At 42.6% G+C, this 17,238-nt stretch overlaps 2 protein-coding genes across 2 annotated transcripts; one reads left to right on the top strand and one right to left on the bottom strand.

Annotated features, from left to right (window-relative positions):
* Positions 1-4,830: 4,830 nt before the first annotated feature.
* LOC308406698 (putative C-type lectin domain family 20 member A) lies at positions 4,831-10,731 on the bottom strand. The gene is made up of 7 exons (XM_080897870.1): positions 10,603-10,731; positions 9,230-9,293; positions 8,857-9,047; positions 8,253-8,460; positions 7,755-8,096; positions 7,420-7,514; positions 4,831-6,395 (listed from the first exon to the last, which is right to left on the bottom strand). Exons 2-7 carry the CDS (start codon positions 9,264-9,266, stop codon positions 6,273-6,275), a joined length of 996 nt encoding a protein of 331 aa, XP_080753996.1. The 5' UTR covers positions 9,267-9,293; positions 10,603-10,731; the 3' UTR covers positions 4,831-6,272.
* edem2 (ER degradation enhancer, mannosidase alpha-like 2) lies at positions 10,615-16,760 on the top strand (the record flags this gene model as incomplete). Its single annotated transcript, XM_080897869.1, has 11 exons — positions 10,615-10,706; positions 12,894-13,004; positions 13,418-13,457; positions 13,571-13,676; positions 13,826-13,951; positions 14,047-14,258; positions 14,603-14,744; positions 15,009-15,133; positions 15,208-15,352; positions 15,831-15,952; positions 16,059-16,760. 11 exons carry the CDS (start codon positions 10,615-10,617, stop codon positions 16,521-16,523), a joined length of 1,686 nt encoding a protein of 561 aa, XP_080753995.1. The 3' UTR covers positions 16,524-16,760.
* Between the last annotated feature and the right edge of the window lie 478 nt (positions 16,761-17,238).

The following is a 17,238-nucleotide window of genomic DNA, read 5'->3' as shown; positions in this document are numbered from 1 at the left end:
CCAGTCCCAGTCTCACTACATGCTTGCTGCGAGCACATACTTCTGTAAATGAAAGAAAATAATGGTTAGGGTTAGCCGAAGAGAGAGCACACGCTGCTGTTTTTTCACTGAAAGGTGCTATCATCTCCAAACTGTACAAAAGTGGGCATGAAACTCTACATGCACAAAGCCTAATTTACATCATGGAGCCCTGCTCCCCAAAGATGACATAGATGTAACACTGTGAAGCTGGGTTTTAGAAATAAGTAGTTAAAGCTTTTAAAACATGTTTAATGCCCTTTTCTGTCAGCACAGGACCTGACATTACCAGGTTAGCTGGTCACTGCTAAAAGTCTTACATTAGTTTATATTAGCTAACTAATAGTAACAGGAAAAGTCTTTTGCTTGTCCAAATTAGTTTTATGTAAAGAACCGAGGATAAACTGCCCACTTTCACTCTGTTTCATAAGCAGTCAGTGGGATTTTTTGTCGTTTGGCTAGCTGCACTGAAACTGGAGATCCAGCTGTTAGCTGCAATGTTCGGGTTTGCAAAGCACTTTATGAATGAGGACTGTGTGGAGGAGAGCCTTGGAGCCAGTTTACAACAGCACAGGTTACTACATGCACATCACACCACAAACATAACTGTGTTTCTTGATTTTTAGTTAGCTAAAGTAAACTAATGCAAGTCTACTGACTGCAACCAAACAGCCAACCCTGTGATGTCACGTTACGTACTGACAGAAGATGGTGCTAGACATGGTTTTAACTTTATGCAGCTGAGCGACAGTTGAATCTGTGTCAGTGTTAGATAGATAGATAGATAGATAGATAGATAGATAGATAGATAGATAGATAGATAGATAGATAGATAGATAGATAGATAGATAGATAGATAGATAGATAGATAGATAGATAGATTCATGCACACTTTAAAGGTTTCACTTCCTGGTATTTTGTTACATTTTTCAATGCAGCCTCCAGAACAGTTACTGTACATGTTTGTCATTTTTGCACAAACAGAGGCACAACAGCGCTGCCCTGTCTCTGCAAAGTTGAGCTAAATGACAATACTGACGGGATAGCATAGGCTAGCTTACCACTGTAGCAAACAAATGCTCTCTTATAATCACAGTTCCAATCTTCCCATTTTCCTTCCTTTCCAAAGTATGCTGCCACACACATCTCCTTGTGAAAATTGTTGTTTGGTTCTTTTGTATCCCAGTATCTAAACGAGGAGCTGGATCCATCTATCCACTTCCAGGAGTCTCTGAAAAGGCCGATCCAGGCTTTTTTCCCTTTGGGTATCAGCTCCTTTATCTTCTGGTTCTCTGACATGTTTCTCACACTGGCCAGGTCGGTGTAATTAGCTCTGCAGAAGCTCTGGGCGTCCGTCCATGTCATCATGTTTTTGATGAAGACAAATGTCACATCTGACTCTGAAAGAGATAGAAACAATAAACATGAAGGCAAATAGAAGCAGAGTCAGGAAAGAAATCACAGAAAAACCCTGTATGTTTGAATGGTTCTGTATTATTTAAAGTCCTCACCTGCGATGTAAATGCAGACTGCATTACGGACGGCATCACAGTCTCTGTCATTCCATAATCCGCTGTCAAACATCTCTGCACAACATTCAGTGCCTTTATAGTTATTCGGTTCCTCAGGTGACCAATTTCTGAGCTCAGGTTCTCCATCTTTGTAGAAACCCGTGTCGTCCATCGACCACCTCCAGCTGTTCACGTCGTTGTACAAGCCGGTCCAGGCTCGCTGTGTTTCATGTGTTTCATTGGGAAAAGGTGTGACATAAAGAACATGAACTCAACCGTTGGCCCAATAATACAAAGTAAATTTTAGCTCTAAGGACTTAAAAGATTTAAAATGCACGAACAAAAAGTATTTTTCTCACACGAAATACAGAATTTTACTTTACAGGCACCTTCTGATTTTCACATTACAAATTTCATGTGGATACCTTGAGCATCATCTGCATCTTATATAATTATTAAAAACGATGTTAAGGAGATATTTACATTGCTGTATTCTGAGTATTTCATTTTTTCCAAGTCTGCCATGTTGTTCAGAGTCTTCACATCCTCCATGCTTTCTATTGCAGCCAGGTCTGTGTAATACTGTCTGCAGTGCTGCTGTGCTTCAGTCCAGTTCTTCTGCTCATAAACAAAATGGTACTGACGCTGAGCACTTGAGGAAACGGCCCACAGCCCTGACACAGATGTGAATATTAATTACATGGTGAAAAACAAGCAAAACTAGTCTCTCATCCATTTCAGTCTGCTCGGTCGTGTTGATTATTTAATCAGTACAGCGATTAAAGAATGGTGTGTAGTTAAAATATTATTTATAGTTGTGAAAGTCACCAGATGAAAAAAATAATAAAGCTATTTATTTATTGTTAACTAATATTAAGAAAAATAGATTAAAATACTTGCCTGAAACCGCTTTGATGAACAGAAGAAACTTTTCCATCCTCGTCTGTTGCCTGTTTCATGTATGACGGTAAACATGGAGCAGCAAAGTAATAAGGAGGAAATAATTTGGATCAGATTTGCATGTCATAAAGGGGTAAATGAACTCATTGCCTCAGTCGTTATTTAAATGGAGAGGGGGGGGGGGGGGGGAGTTTCAATAGTAACCAGAGTATATGTTGCATGTTCTAGTTTTATATGGATCGTCTTTTTTACACGTGACTTCAAGCTTATGTCCCAGTGGCAGCTGGGTCACAAACTGGGCTTAGCATGACTGTGTAGCATTGAGAATTTATACCCAACAGCCTGTGCTGTTCATGTTCTAGAATAAGATCTTCATGAAAACATCACTTTCTCTTGGGTCTTGATTAGAGTGAAGACTTAACACTGGTTAGGCTCCAGGGGACTTTCTGCTTGTTGTAAAGCATTCTTGAGTTTGGGAATGGATGGCCTGGAGGACGTGTTACTATCCATCCATCCATCTTCATCCGCTTTATCCAAGGCTGTGTCGCGGGGGCAGAAGCCTAAGCAGAGAGGCCCAGACCTCCCTCTCCCCAGCCACCTCCTCCAGCTTATCCAGGGGAACACCAAGGCGTTCCCAGGCCAGGCGAGAGATATAATCTCTCCAGCGTGTCCTGGGTCTGCCCCGGGGCCTCCTCCCATGTTACTATGTAAATAAAAAGATGCAGCACCGGTGCTCACACGTTTACTTTAATCTTAAATTGTGTGTGAGGCTAAGCCGGTGAGGAGAACACCAGGACTTTATTGGCACAACCCATAAGATATCATCTGTGCACAATGTTCTTCTTCTGCTGTCTGGTTTTCCACCTTTCCAATTTCTGAACTCAGCCTCACTATTTTCATAAACAGCTGTAAACCTACAGCTGTTTACATCATCATACAGTCCAGTCCAGGATCGCAGCCAGCAGGTGAAACTTTGATCATACTCTCATGAGCCTGTCCTGTCAGTGATTACTCCATGTGTCCAATGAAGACGTGACGTGTACGAGCATTTGAACAGCCAGTGTCAAAAATATGTTTCAGTTAAACAGAGAGAGTGAATTCACATCGCTGTCTGTTATCAGATTTGCTCAAGTCCACCATGTCAGGGTCTTCACATCCTCCATGTTTTCTATGGTGGCCAGCTCCAATGCAGCGGCGATGACCAGAACAAGTTTCTCCATCCTTGTTTGTTCTGCTCGTATCTGTCACTGCACACACTCAGATAATAAAATAACTCAGGAGGTTATACATGAACACGTTAATGTTTACATCATGCAAAGTTATTAAAAGGAGAATATTTGCTTGTGAGGTTATTTCGTGTCATATAACTGATACAGGAGACGCTGTTGGCTGGATGATGTAACCGTGGAGCTTTACTGATGCTGTTGGGATGTGATGAAGTTTCCTGAATGAACATAAAGGAAATGTGTAAGGAGTGATCATAAGGCAGCGATGTCTGTATGTGGATACCTGCTGCCAGCTCCATCACAAAGCTGCACATTCAGTGTCATTTAAGAGAAACAGGAGAGAGCAGCGTCAGACTGCCAGCAGCTGAAAGATCAATGTTTGAATTTTGTTCTTGTTTTCACATATGGCAAATTTTATATTACTGTAAGTAATTCTCTCCTTCAGCTGCATAAATGAACTAAAGTGGCTGTTGATGTAATTAAGGCATCAATTTAATTTTTTTTTAACTGATACTAGTAAGAGGAGACGTTACAGTTATAGGTCATAATTCTGGGCTCTTGGGAAAATTAACCCCAAAAACCAAAAGGTTTGACCAAAACCACCTTTGCCATAGAGTAGGCTGAAAATTAATATCCAGCATATTCCAGTTGTTGGATGTTTGTAAGTCTCGATCCAGCATCATCCAACCATCCAGTGCCCGGGTGTGGTGAGCGGCTATGGAAGGATTATCTCCAGCAGTGTGAGGCCAGGTAAAGACATCTGTGGCCTGTGATGAGATGAAAACTTCCCATGCCAAGGCTGTATGGAGGAAACACTCACACCTCTCTGCAACTTTCCCCAGACACCTCCACATTTCTACCTTTTCCTAGCCTGTCTGCTTTGGTGAGGGACAAACCTGACAGACACACTCTGCACAAGGTCAAATAAACAAGGGTTGACACCCGCTGTGTGGAGCAGGGTGCGTGCTATATTATAGATTACACATCAGAGGAGAACTAGAACAGCGACACAGGAAGGAAGCTTTAAAGGAAAGGACTTGTTTCATACACTTTTTTGTGACAACAATCAAAATTCATCAAAAAATTTTCTCCAATTCTTTGTTTTCCTTTTATTTATCAGCACAGGTTATGCTGCTGTCACACGTACAGTTACTCAATGTTACCAGGTCAGTCCAGCAAGCCAACTTTCAGAATCGATCCTCATCCCATCATGAAGCTGATGGATACAAAGAAACTGAAAGTAATATTTATCACATTTCACGGGATCCACACAAGGATTTAATGAAAAAAATGACTAAAGAGGCAAAAAATAATGAAAACAGATGAGGATAGCAGGTAAACAAAATCAAATGAAAACAGCACAAAACTCCACAATAGTTGAAACAGTTAAGATCAGTAAAAGAATCAAAAGATAAAAGGGACAAATCCTCAGCCAAAGACACTAGTGACAGACTTAAACTGAACGTGAGCCTTTATTACAGCAAAGCAAAATACAGACAAAAGCAAAGGGTGACAATGACGAAACTAGCAAAACCTAAACTGGAAGAAACCTAAAAACAAGCACAAAGAAACTAAAGACCTGAGACATGGAACAAGGTGTCGCGATCCTGGGTCTTTTGATGTTTATGGTTTATGTTTAAGTTCATTAGGTTATCTAACTTCATTTGTTTATTAGTTTCCCCTTGTGTTTTCAACCCCTGTTAAGTCTCCCTTGTCCTTCATGTGTTTCATGTCTGCGTTTCATTATGTTTCCTATTTTATTTTGAAAGAGGTCCTGTGTTGTGTTCTGTTTTACTCTTCCCCTGTGGCGTCGTTATGTTCATGTTGTGTCTGCTGTGCCTTTCTGTCCCATGTTTCAGGTCCCTATGTTCTGTCTCCCCAGTCTGTTAAGTTTACCTCCTCCTGTGGCTCATTCCCCCTCGCTATCCCCGTTATTCTCCCTGTGTTTCCAAGCACGATTTATTATTAGTTTTCCCAGTTTAGTTTTGTTCTTTGTTTCCCTTCCACACCAGCAATAAAGCTGTTTTTTGAGTTTGCGTTTGGGTCCTTCTCTTGCCTGCACACAGCCGTATTGTGACACAAGGAAAGCTGGAACATGAGAAATGCAACAGGAGATGTGCAGACAAAGGGCTTAAACACACCGAGAGATAGCAAGGGAACGAGACACGGGGGGAGAGCACAGCTGGGAGAAATCACAATGAGACTGGGGGGGAAGCAAAACTGGGAACATGAGACAGGCACAGAGACAGGAACCAAGAAACTAGAAACTATGAATAAGAATGAAATAAAAGACTATTAATCATTCAAAAACACTAAATGCTGGGACACAGACCCACAACCATGACATGTCTTTATTATCTAAGAAGTAAAGGAACTTATTTAAGTCATTGGGGATGTCAGAAATGCAGTGTGGGTGTCTAAAACACCTTGGAGTTTGCTTCTGAAGATGAACTTAAGTTAGAAAAACGATCGGTCTCCCTTTACTTATGCACTACAGACGTGTTGCTTAATTAGCTGACGCAGTGACGCTGATTGGAAAACAACAAAAACATGAAGAATGGACACGAAACAAATCTTTTCAGATAAATAATGCAACACTCAAAGCTTTTATCTTTGCTTAAGGGTTTTTTATCTTCTTTGTTTTCTTTGTGTCGCTGTGAAAAACGTTTCCATCTGACTGCTTCATCCAGCTCAGGGTGATGTCCCCTCTAACCCCGTGGGCCTGGAGCTGCTGTTTAACCTGAGACACACAGAAAATGTAAGATATAAAACTGTAATAGAGTCAATTCTTGACTGCAATTTTGTTCTTTTACAAGAAAACTATGTCCTATAACATTATCATATTTGCCAAAATAATTACTGTTTAGGCCACTACAATAATTACAGTTGCTGGGCCTTTTACAAAGCCTTAGGGAGAGAGGAGAGGACGCACATACCAGACCGGTGTCTTCTTTTTAATGGGAACAAAATAATTTCTGTTAATATTTACAATCTGATGTGGCAAACATACTGGTCTTGTTACACACCAGGGGGGTCAAGCCAAAGAAAAGACAGAAAAAACACAACATCTGAACCTCCAGAGTTCTGCAAACAGTCTTTGGACAGATGAGACCAAGAATAATGTGTCCCAGCGAATGAAAGACACCGCTTACAATCTGAAGAATATCACATCATGTGTGGCCGCCACCAGTTTATGATGATGTGGCTGCTGAGAGAAGTAGCAGGAGGAATCATGAAGTGGACTCTCAGCTCAGGTTCAGAACCTGCAGAACTGATGGGACAGAGGGATGATGGGCCAAAGCAAACTGCAAAAGCAACCCAAGAGTTTCTCAAGACCAAAGTGAAGGCAGAGAAACCCACAAACAAGCAGGAATGAAACACGGCTGCAGTGAAACGCTGAGCAACACAAAGGAGGAAAGACAGCATTTAATGATGTCCACGTATTCCAGACTTCAGGAAATCTGTGACTGCAAAAGATTTTCATCAACCTTTAAAAAATCCATATCACAGTACGTTGGATCGTCCAGTTACCTTTGAGCCTTGGAAATCTGGCTATCTAAGTTGAAAATGACTAATAGTTAAACAGCTCAGTACTTTTGTTGAACCCCCTGAAATAAATCTGTACGTCTGTGCTTCAATCACACGTCAATTGATTTAAAATCTGTTTTTTGTTGAGAAGTTCTGACTTGTATGTAAACTGGAACTGTTGTTGCCAAAAGAAAAAACAAAAGAATATGAAAACGAAATTTTCTTTTTAAAATTACCAGCTTCAGCATGTCGTCCATCACAGCAGCACGATTCAGATCCAGATGAGCGTTTTTCTCCAGCCTGATTCTCACCGCTTGCTTGTAAACAGGATCTTTTTAAAGAGAAAAGTAAGGTTCACAGTTAGCCAGTGAGGTTCACTGAAAGCTGCTTTCTGTGCATTTACAACAAACACCCACTGGATGTGCTGCCTGACTCCACAGAATTTGATGCATTATTCGTTTTAAAGTCCAACTTTTATATAAATTACTTCTGTTTTGTTTTTAAGCTAAATGCACTGCATGCATGCAGCCGTGTGTAGATGTAGCTGAAGGCTGTCTGAATCATGGCTTACCACTGTAGCAGACAAATGGCTTCTTCCAGTCACAGTTCCAGTCCTCCCAGTTTCCAGAATGTTTAAAGTATGCTGCCACACAGTTCTCTCTCCAGTATTGGTTATTTGGTTCTTTTGTTTTCCAGTATCTAAATGTGGAGGTCCTTCCATCCGTCCACTTCCAGGAATCTCTGAAAAGGCCGATCCAGGCAGATCGATCTTCAGCAGGCACCAACTCCTTTACCCTCCGATTCTCTGACACGTTTCTCGCACTGGCCAGGTCTGTGTGATGAGCCCTGCAGTAGCTCTGAGCCTGAGCCCATGTCATCGTTTTGTTGATGAACACAAATGTCTCATTTTGCCCTGAAAATGGACCAAAGTGAAGTGTGAAGTGCACAAACATGAGGGATACATCTTCACGTTAGCTACCACTGAGACAAATAGACCCAAAAAGTCTTTAAATCAAGAATGAAGTGTGCATGATTTGTTTGATGGTCGTGCACAGATTGAGATCCTCACCTCTGACATCAGAGCAGATTGCACTGAGGGTTTTGTCACAGGGTTTATCATTCCATTCTCCACTGACAAAAATCTCTGCACAAAGTTCGTGTCCCCCTTTATTGTCCGGTTGTCCAGGCTTCCAGTTTCTGAACTCAGCCTCATCACTTCTGTCCGACCTCGACCACCTCCAGCTGCTCACGTCATTGTACAACCCGATCCAGGCTCGCTGTAAGCAACGAGTAACGAGTGACATCCCTGACTTTTCTGATTAGTGGTACATCATCTTTTTAAATATAGGAGAAATATTTATAAACAAGGTTTTTAAAGACAAAGTTTGTTAGTTTGAAAGTTTATAGATAAACCCTGTCATTCATGGGTATTTCATTACATATTATAAAAAACGATACTACTGCAAAGGCTGGGGAATAACAATAGCAAGGCATTTCAGTTAAGGTCAAGTGACTGTGGGCCCCAGTTTTAGCAGATCACATAAACGTACAATAAGAAAAAAAACAGGAACAGGGGAATATTGCAGAGAAAAATTAAATACGTGAGTGTGTACAAGTATTTGACCTGCCAGTGTTACAAATATGTTGCAGTTAAACAGAGAGAGTGAACTTACATAGCTGTCGGCAGATTTATCAAATTTGTTCAAGTCCACCATGTCATTCAGGGTCTTCACATCCTCCATGTTTTCTATGGTGGCCAGGTCTGTGTAATACAGTCTGCAGTGACTCAGTGCTTCAGTCCAGTTCTTCTGCTCATAAACAAAATGGTACTGACGTTCAGGATTTAAGCACACGGCCCACAGCCCTGCAGTGACAGACATGCATGATCACTTTTAAAAAAGTAACTTGACATTTCAGTGAAGTCTGAACTTATTCCAGCAGTAAAAGCATATCCAATATTACTGCCACTGACATACTGTAGCTTTCTATTCAAGCTATCATTCTGTTTTCATTACAGCAAATATAAAAACACCTTAAAACACTTGCCTGATGCAGCGGCGATGAACAGAACAAGTTTCTCCATCCTTGTTTGTTCTGCTCGTATCTGTCACTGCACACACTCAGATAATGAAGTAACTCAGGAGGTTATACATGAACACGTTAATGTTTACATCATGCAAAGTTATTAAAAGGAGAATATTTGCTTGTGAGGTTATTTCGTGTCATATAACTGATACAGGAGACGCTGTTGGCTGGATGATGTATACCACAAAAATGTATAATTAAATGTGAAATTCAAAGATATTCTCATCAATTATTGAGTCTAAGTCTAGAACTTGAACTCCTTTGTTCTAATCCTCAGACATCAGAGCATGTTAAGGTAACATGGTCGCAATTTCCATTGGCCCAGGATCCATTCCCACCTCGGTGAGCGCAGGGATCTTTGCCTTCCCTACTGTCTGGTTGTCTCAGTTTCTGAACTCAGCCTCACTGCTGTCATAGAAATGTCTGTTTGACATTGATCACCTTCAGCTGTTCACATCATCGTACAGCCCAAACCAGGCTCGCCTCAGGTGTGCTTCAGTTAGTTAAATAGTAGCTTTGTGATAAGCTCTGAAACTAAAATGGCTTTATTATTACTGAACATCTCATATAGTTTTTCTGATTGGGGGAAAAATTTGTCACTCTAAAATACAGTGGAGCAGTAATAAATGGAAGCATTCAGTTAACGTGCAATGATAGAGATTACATGGCTGTAGGTCTTTTGCACAAGTCTGTCATGCTGTTCAGGGTATTCACATACTCTGTGTTTTCTGTAGGGGGCAGGTCTCTGCATGTATGTATGTTTGGCTCTTTGACAACAAAACAAAGACTTTCCACACTACTGCAAGTGTACAGTATTTTGTGACGTGTGTCCATCCATATTTGCAAAGTTATCTTTTTAATACTGGCTCACTCATTATGTAAATAAATAGAGATAAGTATAATTTTAATTAATAAAATAAGAGATCAAAATAAGAGACAGCTGGAAAATACATTTAGCTCTACGAAATAAACGTTCTCTGAAATAAATACAACGGAGCGTAATTTTCAAATAAAACTTTTTTGTATTAATTCATATCTGTATATATTTTACAGTCCAGTTATATAATTTGTCATTTCAATGGCTCTACTGTCGTCATTGTCATATAATCAGTTTATTAATAAAGGTTTATTTAAAAAACAAAACAAAACGTCCAATGAGATTCCACGTCGAAAGTCCTCGTCAGCGCACCGGTTCGACGCATGCGCAGATGACTAACTTCCTGCTTCCTGACAGCTGCACAACAACAACAGAAGACTTTTCGCTCTGTGCTCCGTGCGTGTTTCCCCGATCTTTGATTTCAGGTCATATCTGTGTCCGAGTCCACCTGTCTCACCTGTCCGTCTACATGCGCGCTCCCGTGTGCGCGGCGCTGCTGGTGTGGGTGCTGACGGATGCGGCGGCTCGTCAGTTCTCGGAGGAGGAGATGGCTGCTGTCAGGTACGAACACCAGCTCCGTCTGGACTCGGTTTAAAGTTGAGTTTTGTGCAGACACCACCCATCCTCCCTTCATCACGCCAGCTGGAGCGAGTCTGAGGGTGGGTGCGTGTGTCTGAAGGGGCAAACGCGAACACTAGACTGGGATCCCACTGTGAGTTTGAGAGTGGGGAAACTCCCACAACACAATAATCAAATAATAATTGTAAAGTGTTTTTTTTTTTTTTTACTGTACGTTTCCACTCAGCAGTCATCTTAGCAATGCGTCCGGCAGATGTTTGGGTCGTTTTATTGTATTTTATTTACAAAGTCACTAGGGCTGCCACAAACGATTATTTTGATAGTCGACTAGTCACCGATTATTTATGCGATTAGTCGACTAATCAGATCATCATCCACTGGACGTAAAACTACAGCTTATTGCACCAGCAGCATCTGCTCTTATATAACTATCATTAGCTTACAGCTTTAAGCTTTTAAGGTGCTAACTAAAAATAAAGACAAGATGATAGTTTATTCAATTTTAATGAAATTTGCAGATTGTTTCGGTAAAGTTTAATAAACTCCTTGCTATCTAAAATATAACAGGACACCGGAGTAAATTCTCGAGCATCTCACACTTCTGATAATCAGCTGTCTGCTTGATGTTTATTCAGCTGTGTAAAAACTATAACTTTAATCTCAGCCAAACCGATTTACTCAGGAACAAATAAAATACTAAAAAAAAAAAAAAAAAAAAAAAGCCAAACAACAACATTTTTAATTTATCTAAGTGACTCATATATATTTAACCTGAGTCGCGAAAGACAGCGGTGGGTTTGAAAACAATTTGCCGGGAGTCCGGTGTTCCCCCGGCTAGCTATCGAGCTAGTGGGTAACAGACGTCTCCGAAAACGTCGGAGCGCTTTTGAAAATATGTGGTGTCCTGATAAACTGAGCAGATATTTGAGGTTTACACAGCTACATTCTCGCCTGAAAATATGTTAAACGTTTATTTTGTGACCCAGAAAGAATAATAAGAGTAATATTAAAACTAACTAGCTACCGCCATTGTTGGAAACTAAGCTGGGCCGCGCTATGAATTCTGGGACACAGCTGCTTCTTCTTCTTCGGGGTTTAACGGCAGCTGGCATCCTTGTACATGCAGTGCTGCCATCTTCTGTTTCAGTCCGTTATTACACTCTTAAATCCTGCTATTATTCCTGCGTCTTTTGCGATCTTACAAAGCTTCAAACGACACGTCGACTATTAAATCAGTCGTCGACGATTTTGATAGTCGACGTAATCGTGACTAGTCGACAAATCGTGGCAGCCCTAAAAGTCACCACACTCAGACCACGAGCAACAGCTGGCGACTGTGGGGAGGAAGAACTCAAGACCACAAACAAGACAAAAAACAAACTGTGGAAGAGAGATGCCAAATTGAATGATATGCAGCAGTGGCTTTAAAACAATATAAGATAAGTGCGAGTTGCCTTCATTTGCATCTTAATTGTCTCTCATTTGTTTTTTGTGTTTGACTGATTCTGTTCCTAAGCAGTGGGTGTGGGCAGGTTTGATGTTTGTGGAAATATTTCACTCTACTATCAGCTGCATTTGCCTCATAATTTGAACGCTGCCTCCTTCTTTCTTTTAAGGGTTTGACTTAAGCAACTGACATGTGCGTTTAATTTTGTCAGATATTTCAAACTGATGATTACGAGAAGTCCCAACATATTCACAGGTTAATCGGTTTGTTTTTAAAAGCTTTGAATTCACCTGAAACACAAACGTTTTTAATGTGTCGATGAAAGCACACAGATTCGTTTAGGTGATGTAAAGTATGAACTCTGGTCCTAAACAACCTTAAACAGCCATTCGTGTACAGCTCGATCTGCTCTCGTTTGTTTGCGTGTTTGTCTGCCTGTGTCAGTAATGTGAGAAGCTTTTATTCTGAAAAACGTTGAAAGTTATTCTAACTGTTCAGTGGTTTACTTTGCTTGCTTTTCCGAAATCCCGTTAAAAAGTTGCTCTGGCTTCAGAGCGTTTCCATTTTGATTCTGTTGTTGAAATATTTTTGTACTTGGATGTTTAACGTTTTTCACACGAGGGAAAAATTGCAGAATCCAATTTTTACTGAATTAGTTTCATCTAAATTTGAATGCTTTGATAAATTGTCCGGTCCTTAATGTAACAAACTTCATCTCTCAGACAGCGCATCAAATCCATGTTCTACCACGCCTACAACAGTTACCTTGACAACGCCTTCCCCTACGATGAGCTCCGCCCTCTCACCTGCGATGGACAGGACACGTGGGGCAGGTGAGGCAGTTTAAAAACTTGAATGTAAAGTACACTTTACTGCAGTGAACTTTTCTTTACTTAGAAAATCGGGTCAAGTTCAAGGACACAACATGTGAAAATCATTTCCCTTTAATGAACAGATTCAAGATTTCTCTTATAAAAGTTTAATACATTTACTGCTTTTTCCAAAGTCCAACACATTACACACATCACATTAAAAAATTGTGACTTAAATATTAAATTATGCGATTATGATTTTTCTCTTGTTTATGTATTTATGCATGTGGAAGGAAGTTACGTTTAGACAAAGAATTTCAAAGTAAAACATTGAAAATATTCTCTTCAATTAAAGTGGTTCAGAAGAAAACATTATGTCAGGTTAAGAGTTGTCAGAGACAGTAAAATGACCCCTGCTGCTCTTTTCTCCACAGTTTCTCGCTCACTCTGATTGACGCCCTCGACACTCTGCTGGTAAGACTGGAAACAGACGTTTTACGTTTACAGAGCCTTTAACAAACACCGATGAGCAGATGTTGTACTCCTGTGCCGTGACACGACAGTCGTCCGATGTGTTCTCTCTGAAGGTTTTGGGAAACCGTACGGAGTTCCAGCGAGTGGCGTCGATCCTCCAAGACACCGTCGACTTCGACATCGACGTCAACGCGTCCGTGTTTGAAACCAACATCAGAGGTACTGACGGACGATTCGGACTCTGAGGGGAAACTCATGTTCAACATTTAAACTGCTGTTTTTATATACACTGCACCTCTGGGCGCAGGAGCTGTGGCAAAGGAGAGTGTCCACCTCAGGTTAATGTGTGTGTGTGTGTTTGCGTGTAGTTGTGGGTGGTCTGCTGTCAGCCCATCTCTTGGCGAAGAGGGCGGGAATAGAGCTGGAGCCCGGGTGGCCCTGCTCAGGACCGCTGCTGAGGATGGCCGAGGACGCCGCCAGGAAGCTGCTGCCTGGTGTGTTCTGGCGTTTCAGACTCTCTAGTTTTAATGAACTACTTTGAAAAGCACACATGAATAAATCAGTGAAATTTGTCTCAACAATAAATCAGCGTTTGAGACTCCCACCGGCATGCCGTACGGTACGGTGAACCTTCTGCGTGGCGTCAGTCCCACTGAGACACCGGTCACCTGTACCGCTGGCGTGGGAACCTTCATCCTGGAGTTCGCCACACTGAGTCGACTAACGGGAGACCCGACATTTGAGAACGTCGCCCGCCGAGCCCTGAGAGCCCTGTGGAAGACCAGATCTGACATCGGACTGGTAAATAAAGTGTCTGCTACAACCGTCCGCTCACATCCAACCCAAAGTGCAAACATGGCAGCTAAAGTCGGAAAAGGCCTAATGAGCATTTGTATAGGGTGAGCCACTGATAGGCCAGCTTGTCTTCCTTGGCTAGTCAGTGAAATTAATTTAAACAAAAACAAAAACATTTAAATATGCTGATTTTATGCGAAAGTTTCTGTGGAGGGCTTTGTGCCAAATCACAGCAGTCCTGGAGCTGGTGAAGGAGCGACCCTGCCAGAGCTCGCTGGCTTTTAGCTGAATGTGTCAATAAAAAAGGAACAGCCCTCCTACTTGTTTCTGTCACCTGTCTGCCTGCCCAGGTGGGGAACCACATTGACATCGTGTCCACGAAGTGGGTCGCTCAGGATGCTGGTATTGGCGCGGGAGTCGACTCGTACTTCGAGTATCTGGTCAAAGGAGCCGTTATGCTGCAGGATGAAGAGCTGCTCAGCATGTTCCAGGGTAACAGTCACAGCGCTTCCTCCTGACAGCTGCTAAGAAATTTCCTGTTTTAGTAAAAAAAAAAAGTTTGATTTGTGGAGACAAATAAAATATTTTTTCTAGCCTGTAAGTTGTCGTCAGGGTTGGTTTGTCCGATGCTTCCAGCTGCATAACTTCTGCACTTTCTGGCAAAAGTTTTGTGAAAGCTTCAGTTGATGCCTCTGTGCTAACAAACAGAAGGAAAACCAAACATCTGATGTCTGATCCTGTGATGTCTTTTATCAGCGTATGATCGAGCCATCCAGAACTACACCCGCTTTGACGACTGGTACCTGTGGGTGCAGATGCACAAAGGAACTGTGTCTATGCCCATTTTCCAGAGTCTGGAGGCCTTCTGGCCCGGCCTGCAGGTGAGTGAACGCACAAACACAAGTCTGTAACGGGAGGCTGTTAACATACAAACAAAGTCAAATCTGTGTTTCAGTCTCTGCTGGGAAACCTGGACAGTGCTGTGAGAACTTTCCAGAATTATTATTCTGTGTGGAGACAGTTTGGAGGACTGCCTGAGTTTTACAGCATCCCTCAGGGTTACACTGTGGATAAGAGAGAGGGCTACCCACTGAGACCAGGTCAGTCCACTAACACCCTCCGCCTATCGCGTTCTGTCTTCGGGGTCAAAGGTTACAGTCGGAGCTCATTCAGACTAATATTTATCAGCTTCAGGGAGTGATGGGAAGCTGGTTGATGTTTAGTGTCTTGAGATAATCTGAGCTAAACAGCAGGTGAGTAATGCTTTCTGAGATGGGCACCAACACAGAGCTTTATCGCAATAATATTTATTGTGATTTATTTATTGTGTATTATTATACACGCACAGTGTTGCTCCTGAGTTCAGCCCTCATCACGTCCCACCCCCTCAAGCCAAAGCTTCAGATATGAACTACTACCTTTCAGGACATCCCTCTCATGCATGCATGGAGATGAACCTTGAAGGCGCTGATGTCAGTTACCTGGGTGTCATAAAACTCCGGAGTCTAGTTTTTGGTTGTTTTCTGAGCAACTTTAAGTAACAAACCAGCTGATCTTCCTTCTTCCTACGTGTTTCAGAGTTAATCGAGAGCGCGATGTACCTGTTCAGGGCAACAGGTGATCACACCTATCTCCAGCTGGGCGTCGACGCTCTGGAGTCCATCGAGAAGATCGCCAAGACGCCGTGTGGATATGCCAGCGTAAGTCCCACTATCAGTTTGATTGGCTGGCCTTAGTTATCACTTTGAAGTGCTCGTGATTAAAAAGAGCTCACGAGTAAAGTTTTCCTCGCTCTTCTTCCTGCAGGTTAAAGACCTGCGAGATCACCAGCTGGACAACAGGATGGAATCCTTCTTTCTAGCTGAAACCATCAAGTACCTCTACCTGCTCTTTGACCCCACCCACTTTCTGCACGGCGGAGGGACGGAGGGGGACGGGTCGTGGGAGGAGGGTGGGGAGGCGGGGGAGTGTGTGTTAGGGGCAGGGGGGTTCATCTTTAACACGGAGGCTCACCCTCTGGATCCGGCGGCACTGTACTGCTGCGGCCGGCACGACCAGGACCGCCAGGAGCTACAAGACATCCTGCTCACCCTGTCGCAGCCCGGCAGCCAATCAAAACCCCCTCCCAAACAGACAGAGGGGGGCAGCCAATCGGAGAGCATTGCTCTGAAACCCGGAGAGAAGAAGACGCCCCCTCTGCTGTCCTGCCCCGTTCAGCCGTTCAGCGCTCGGCTCTCCATCCTGGGGCAAGTTTTTACCGACGACACGTGAGACTGTTCGACTTCCTCCGAGCGTCTCGCCGTGAGCGACTGAGTGAGACCCGAATCTCAGCAGCTCAGTGAAAACAGAGTTTTGAGGTTTCCGTTTCCTAAACTGACCTTCCTACACAGATCTGCTGGGGTTCGCTTTTTGTTGCTATGAAGGAGCTCAGGACCAGAACTTTGCTGTGCTTTGTCGACTCAAATGTAATTTAAATTAAAGAGAAAATATATTTTTATTTAAAACAAATGTTGTTTCTTGTCTGTTTTACACGGTTGGTGATGAGGTGTTTTTTGTGCAGGCCAGGGCTTTTACTCTCTGAATGCCTGACAGTGTGTCGGTCACCACTGTCAGGCATGAACACTCTCCCATTAGGGCGTGGATGCATCACCTTGGGGTGTTGGTGGGGGGCTGGGTGTCCTGCAGTGTCTGGAACTGGGATTCTCGCAGCGGATTGGCTGGTTCCTTTGAGGATGTCGGGTGGTGCGTCCGTGGATGGCGATGGCTCTGTTTTGTCCACCTGACGGGTCGTATGTGTCAGAGCCACATTTCCTTCAGATGTTAGTGGTTCTGTCGTTGTGGCCGATCACTGTAGTTGACAGTTGTTTGTTGCAGTAGGCGGCACGCCTTCTTCAGCTTCTGTGAACCTGCCTCCATTATTCTGTGAAGCCTGTTTGTTTATCCTCTGTGCGTTTACTGTCGTTGTTATAGTTACAGCAGACAGGAG

This window comes from Rhamphochromis sp. 'chilingali', assembly GCF_963969265.1.
Source record: "Rhamphochromis sp. 'chilingali' genome assembly, chromosome: 12".
NCBI classification, from domain to species: Eukaryota; Metazoa; Chordata; class Actinopteri; order Cichliformes; family Cichlidae; genus Rhamphochromis; species Rhamphochromis sp. 'chilingali'.
The sequence above is the reverse complement of the archived record's forward strand: the minus strand, read 5'-3'. Positions and strand labels throughout refer to the sequence as shown.

Coding starts and splice junctions, on each gene's coding strand:
- LOC308406698 (XM_080897870.1), bottom strand. CDS start 9,266: ATGGAGAAACTTGTTCTGTTCATCGCCGCTGCATCAG. Junction 8,461..8,856: donor ATAAATCTGCCGACAGCTAT/GTAAGTTCACTC, acceptor CGTTGCTTACAG/CGAGCCTGGATCGGGTTGTA. Junction 8,097..8,252: donor AATCTGCTCTGATGTCAGAG/GTGAGGATCTCA, acceptor GTCCATTTTCAG/GGCAAAATGAGACATTTGTG.